Source organism: Seriola dumerili, unplaced genomic scaffold, assembly GCF_002260705.1.
Source record: "Seriola dumerili isolate Sdu_G_001 unplaced genomic scaffold, Sdu_1.0 BDQW01000741.1, whole genome shotgun sequence".
Lineage (NCBI taxonomy): Eukaryota > Metazoa > Chordata > Actinopteri > Carangiformes > Carangidae > Seriola > Seriola dumerili.
In genome coordinates this window covers 94,616-101,834 of record NW_019174996.1, presented here as the reverse complement: position 1 = coordinate 101,834, position 7,219 = coordinate 94,616, and the positions used below count along the sequence as shown (strand labels likewise).

The 7,219-nt window shown below is 44.6% G+C and overlaps 1 protein-coding gene across 1 annotated transcript; it reads left to right on the top strand.

The window, feature by feature from the left end:
• Positions 1 to 428: 428 nt before the first annotated feature.
• Positions 429 to 3,372, top strand: LOC111236876 (transmembrane protein 200C-like). The gene is made up of 7 exons (XM_022765774.1): positions 429 to 532; positions 730 to 949; positions 1,193 to 1,238; positions 1,347 to 1,407; positions 2,271 to 2,544; positions 2,742 to 2,908; positions 3,147 to 3,372. Exons 1-7 carry the CDS (start codon positions 429 to 431, stop codon positions 3,370 to 3,372), a joined length of 1,098 nt encoding a protein of 365 aa, XP_022621495.1.
• Positions 3,373 to 7,219: the final 3,847 nt, after the last annotated feature.

Genomic DNA, 7,219 nt, shown 5'->3' with positions numbered 1-7,219 from the left:
TGATAGAGGAAGCAGAGATGAGAGTCTGGACAGACAGAACAGACTCAGAGTAGAATCCAGTCAGGCTCTGCTGTGTTGGAACTGCAGTGCATGATGGGGGATGTAGTTCCTGCAGTTCTGACTGGAAACACTGAACCAAGACAGAGGTCACCACTGTCTGTCAGAGGGGGAGCAGTCAATTGTGGCAGTTCATGTATTATGATGTGATGTTTCAGGACCTGGTTCTTGGGGATCTGGATCAAAATCTGACTCCTCCTGTTCCAGAACTTTTGACTTTATTGCAGAGTCTTCATCAGCAGATAATGGGAGTATTGGAAATGTCTGTCTCTCAACCTGTCTCTCTTACAGGAAGTTGGTGTATGAGTCCAGGTGAGGTGGCGTTGGGCTGGGCTTAGTCTGCTGAGCCACAGTGTGATTAGTGGGTGGTGATGATCGCGACTGGCGGCCTCCTGCGAATCAACGCCCGGCGACAAGACTCACTGAGGTCCAAACCTCAGAAACCACACACACACAAGAAGAAGAGCAAAAAGAGGTAACACACACATACACATACATGCGCGCATGCGCACACACACACACACACACACACGCACGCACACGCACACGCGCACGCGCACGCACACGCACACACACACACACCCACTTGCACACCCACACCCACAAAATGTAATGATGTACCATGTCAGTCTGAACTTACACGTTACACCCCCCCCCCCCCCCCCCCCCCAGAAGGAGTGAGGTGGTGGTGGTCAAGGGGAAGTTGAAGCTGTGCTCAGTCTCGGGTCTCGTGGCGGCGCTCGGTATCCTGGTCCTGCTCGTTGGTGTGGTCATGGCGGCTCTGGGCTACTGGCCTCGAGATGGACTGTTCTTCAGGTCTCAGCCACAGGAGGGCGCTGCGATGGCCTCAGTGTCATCCATCAGCTCCACACCTGCACCTGCTGGCACTCAGGTGAGCTCCAGACACAGACACCTTACAGAACAGAGGACTCAGATCTGTCAGACCATCAGGTGTGTGGCCAATCGGCAGTTAGTTATTTACCTGGGAAGGTGCACATGTAGAGCTCAACACAACAGAGCAGGGGGGCAGATGAGTGGACCACATTGGTTCATCACAGTGACATCATCATCATCATCATTGATGGCTGCTTCGCTGAATTCTGAATTTGATTGGTGAATGTCCATCTGTTTCCAGGGAGGAGAAAGGGGGGAGGAACGCCAAGGAGAAGAAGGAGATGACAGAGGGGGAGGAGACAAAGGAGGAGGAGGAGATGAAGAAGATGGAGGAGACGACAGAGGGGGAGGGGATGAAGGAGGAGGAGGAGGTGATGACATGTTTAACCACACAGAAACTCTCAACGAGACAACCAGACGACCTTCACGAGGATTTCTGGAGGATTTTCTGGACAGGTAAACTCTGTTACAATCTCATCTACACATGACAGTAAATTCAGCACAGTTCCTGTAGGAGGTTCTACTGGTTCTTAAGGTTCTTGTAACCGAGGGGCCCTGAAGTTCTGAAGTGTCATGAAAGAGGTTGTAGTGGTCTGTATTCCCTTGGTGGGATGTAATCGTCCTTCAGGAGTTCCTGTAGGTGGTTCTACTGGTTCTGTAGGTTCTTGTTTTAATTAAGGTAGTCCTAAATATCCTGTAGGAGATTACCATGATTATTGTGAGGTTCTACTAGCGAGAGAGACATAGTGGTCCTTTAGGTGGTTCTAGTGAGCCTAGGATGTCCTTGTGGTCCTTTAGGTGGTTCTTGTAGAAAGTGAGGTGGTCTTTTGGAGGTTGTAGTGAGGGTTCCATTAGCCTCTTGTAGCTGAAGTTGTTCTAAGAATCATTCAAGTTCTAGTGCTCATTTTGGTAGCTCTAGTGCTTTTTGAGAAGTTCTAGTTGTGTTCTTGGTGGGATCCTTAAGGAAGCTGTAGTGAACATCATTCAGCTAGTTTTTAGTGCATTATAGTGGCCCTTTAGGTGGTTCCAGTGGTATATCAAGTGATTCTAGTTGTATTGGCCTCATAGTACATTCGGCAATCCTAGGTTCTTGTGGTAATTGAAATGGTCTGCAGGAAAGTTCTAGTGGCCCTGATGATGTTCTAGTTGTTATGTTGGAGGTTCTGATGGTCTTTAAGAGGTTCTAGTAGTGTTTTGGGAGGTTTTAGAAGACCTATAGGAAGTTATCATGGTTCTTTTGGAGGTCATAGTGGCAGCAGTTACTTTTTTCTTTGTGTGCACAGATAATCTCTGATTGGCTGTATTAAATGTCTCTGCAGGTATCTGTACTCTGATAGGCTGAAGGTCTTTGGTCCTCTCATCATGGGCATTGGTATCTTCCTGTTCATCTGTGCAAACGCCGTCCTGCACGAGAACCGGGACAAGAAGACGAAGGTCATAAACCTGCGGGACATTTACTCCACTGTCATCGACCTCCACAGCCTCCGCAGACCCAACAGCTCCACCTCCTGCTCCGCCCGCCGCTCCTCAACCAATCCACTCAATGGCCTCGTTAACTACATCCAATCAAAGAGCCTGGAGTCTAAACCCAGGGTTTACCCCACCTCCCTGATGAATAGGAGGGAGGGAGGGAGGTGGGAGGAAGGAGGTGGGGTGTTGTCAAGACAACAGTTGCATGTCAGCAGCAGAGATGGAGGTGGGGGCAGTGATAGAGGAGGAGACACAGTATTCAGTATCTATCAGGAGCATCCAGATGTACCCCCTCCCCTTTCCTCCTCCACTTCCCACAGACTGTCCCTCCCCCCGAGCTTCAGCCCACCCCTCCTCTCCACCTGCTGGACCTCCCTGCAGAAGGAGGAGCTCAGCTCATTCACCTTACCCCTGCGCCGCCCCCGCCCTCCTGCCCCCCGCAGGAGGCACTCAGCTCGAGCTGGGATGGGCCGGAGCTGGAGGGACGGTGGGGGAGGAGAGGTGAAGGGGAGGGTCGGGGGAGGCAGCATACAGGAGGATTCATGTATGCCACATCCTCTGTGCTTCTCCAACCCGCCCCCACCTAGATCCTTCCAGGAGGTGACATCAGGAGGCTCCCAGGCCCTACTCCTCCTCTCCTCCTCCTCCCTCACCCACTCACACCTGTCTCTCTCCTCCCTGTCTCACCTCCTCTCCTCCTCATCCATGCCACCACCCCCCTGTAGGAGGCGGAGCCTGCCGACCGGCAGCGTCATCACAGGTTACAGCAAACTGACGCATGGAGAGGACGAATCATTTGAGTCGACTGAGATTACGTCATCACATGTGACATCACAGGCCAGCAGGCTGAGGTCAGAGGAAGTGACATCACAGAGGAAGTACTCGAACAGGGAGAAGCTGAGGATTATTTCACAGGTGGATTCTGGTCTAAGGCAGGAGGAGGAGGGATGAGGAAGTGGGATAACCAATCAGAACTGACTCAGTGAGTGACAGCACAACTCACAGGTCATATGACTTTTTAATGACATCAGCGTTACATCACAGATTCACTTTAAACTTGAAGGATGTTCAAAACAGTCACCGATGGTAAAGATCCTTTATTTAGACTGCGCTGATGAAGATGATGATGAAGACAGTGAGATGATGAAGATGATGATAAAAATGCTGCTGGACCACGGACATTACAGGAAGTCGTTGACATGTAGCAATAAGAGTCTTCCAGATGAATGAATGAATGACAGCACAACAGTAATGAACTGATTAATTCTTTTAATTTGCATTAATCAAATGATCACACAGACTGGAAATGTTTTTATATGGAATCATGACATGGATGGGGGGTGGGGGGCGTTAAAAGCAGTCTATAGACTATAAAATTTAGTAATAAAAAGTCCTTCACTTGACCTTTACCCCCCAAAACAAAGCAGTTGTTGAAGAGCTGAATTTATCAGTTTATCATTTGTAAATTTGAATGAAATCATGAAATTACTTTTGGAATGTAACTGTTAATATAATGTGATGGGGATGGGGGTGGGGGGGCTTCGTCTGAACAGCACAAAAACAAAAACCATCAGACGATTGAAAGACAGAGAGACAGTTTCACTCTGATCTGCTTCCTCTGTTTCATCAGTGAATCCCAATAAAGCACATTCACTTCTGTGTTGTTGTTGTTTCTTTGTCCAGTTTCCTCTGTTGTTGTAGCTTCACTATTTAGTTCAAAACTGATCTGAGAACAGGATTCTGTTCCATTAAGGCAGATAAAGGAAAGTCCTGATTGATTTAAGTCTCGCTAATGTAAGTCACAGTTCCGTTACATCACTGTGGTTTATAGGTTTCCCTCCTCAGTAACCATGCTAACTGATACAGCTGAACTAGCCTGTTAGCCGTAGCAGGCTGGCCGCAAACAGAATCCCAGAAGACAGTCAAAGAGTGTTTTGCACTCGCATCACTTTTTTCTTGTTCGTGTTCGGAAAATTGGGTCGACCCCCCCCTTTCATGTGCTAATAAGACAAAATAACAATAATTTTATTTTTTATAATGAATTCTTCAAGGTTAAGGTTAAGGATTCTGTGCACAACCAGCTCTGTTATAACTTAGGTTGTGTTTAACAGTGGGATTGATATACATGGGTCAACCCTGCATTTATATGCAATTATACAGGACAAATTGATATGAATATTTATGTAGATACAGTGTCATATTAATAATGTAGGCTATCAATCATATTTATGAATTATAAAATGAATAACTATCTTAACCTTCAGCCCCAAATCTAAGTGAATGGATGGAATATTAGCATGATCAATCTGCTGACTATTTCCTTGTTACCTATAATGGTTGTTGTATAATATAGGCTAACATAGACTATTATATAGGCTGCAGTTGGCAATATACTACTAATGACATACTTCTTCATTCTGATGGCCACAGTAAGAGAGAGGATGACATGCAGGAAGGACCATGAACCTGTAACATTGCAGTTATGAGTAAACTGATGATGTGTCCTCTGACAGGTGAGCTATCAAAGCGCTGTACCACTTCCCTCACATGAAGAAGGTGAGCACAGGTGTATTTTCTCACACAGTTACCGCTTACTGATAAGTATTATACAGGACGGTGACTCTAACACAGAGCTGCTCTGCGGCTCTTGTTTTCCTTCTTTCTGTGATGTCATCTTGTTTTCCACGATTGATTATTCTGGACTGCTTGTATAGTCTGTGCGTGCGCATGTTGTACGAGCCTGAAGTGAAAGTGGACGTTAATTCTGACCAGACTTTTTCAAGTAAGAGCAGATTACCTGAGCGACAATGATGGCACGGACCCCAGAGGCCTGTACTACAAAGCAAGTTCAATATACCCAGGATAACTTTTAGTTAACAGGCTTGACTGAACCTAACATTGGCCGTCCTGATAACCTGTACTATTAAACTGGTTATCTACTGGCTCAGTTAACCCTGGGTCTACCTGTCCAGATACAAGCACGTTCATGTGAAAGAGGTGGACTTGTTAATTATAAGCAACATCGTCTGAACCATGAATTAAGTTCTTGATATGATATGAGAAGAAACTCTGATACTTGCCGGTAAGTTCTGTTATAGCAACGTCCAACAGTGACATTCAACAAGGTGACATGTAAATAATATGATCACATGACTGGAATAAAAAAAATGTATTTCCATGTCTAAATATAATTTATATTAAATTCAGGCTAAAGATATATTGTAAATAAATGAATGAATTATCATTATGTTTGAGTATTTTCGCTCTTCAGTCTGGTGATGAACAAACTTATGAACATGTGATGCAGATATAACAGTTAATGTCAGACTGTTTCTGCTGCAGAGATGAGAGAAAGAAAAGAAGAGAGGAGTTGTTGATGTCTGATGAGTCAGTCTGACTAAAATGTTCATTTATAATCATGAAATAATTAACAGTGTGAGGCTAATTGTTCTAATCAAAGACATCAGAGGTCTAGTTTTTATTTCCAGTTGTGGTCACAGAGTCTCCTCATGTTGTTCTGAGCTGCAGTGATGAAGAGGAGAGTAAAAGCTTCATCACTGTCAGGAATCCTGTCGAATTAAAGAATATTTGATCAATTAAAATAAAGCTATAATACTTATTATATAGGCTATTTAGCCTAATAAACTTTCTGTGCATTGATTTAGAAGCTTTGTTTTAAAACCAGAGTGGACACATGGAAAGACTCAAACAGGAAAACTATTCCACATTTTTTTATATACAATATCTACTTCTCGTTATTATTGATCACTTTATTGTGACTCAGTTTTTCCAGGTATTTGATTGGTCAGTAGTGTGGCTGTTGACAGGTTGACACCTGCGCCGGAGCAGGTTAAGAGTTCAGCCTAAGTTACCATGGTGATTTATCTCGGTAACAAATGAACCACTGTTGTAGGACTGAAAACCCAGAGTTAAACCTGAAGTTACCTCGATAACCTCAAATCCTGCTTCATAGTACAGGCCTCAGGTGTTGTTGTTGTTGTTGTGGACTGTCAACAAACAAACAGCTGACTCAGTCAGGTCAACAGAACTCTTTTATTTTCACATATTCACTGTTTGTTTCAGATCTTCACAGAAAACACTGAGTTTACATTTGATGTCAGTCAGAAAACCTTCAAAAACAACAGGGTTCATTGTATTTCCTCTCCATCTATGATTTACCTCCAGTTTTCTGTCACCAGAAGGAAATGTGAACTAAGTGTAAGCCCCAGTCCCATGTACAAAACAAAAGTCCCAAAACCCACAATGGAAGCAAATGTTTTGGTGTTGTCAAGGTAATGTGATATAAGTGCTGTCCCATTCCTCTTTACACCACTCTGAGCCCTGCAGCCTCTCACACTCAATCACTCACCAAGTGACGTCAGTGAAGTCTGGGAGGATTCAAGGTTCAGGGGGGACGTTGGGATTGGGCCTTTGTGTGTATGTTATTCCAGTGTCATGTGATGACTTGAACAGCTGTTTCCACTTATCTTCATATGATTGGTCATTGTGTCGACACTGGGTTGATTGACAGCTCCCTGTATCCTACTGTAAGGGCATGATGTCTTGCACCTTGATCATTCCTACTGATTCAGTGAGTTAGCTCTGCTCATCTTCCACCTGTGCACAGGTCTAATATAGAGCTAACATAGATTTAATACAGAGCTAACATAGTTCTGATGTAGGACTAACATAGATCTAACATAGAGCTAACATAGATCTAATTTAGAACTAGAATAGATCTAATGTAGAACTAACATAGATCTGATGTAGAACTAACAGACCTAACGTAGAGCTAACA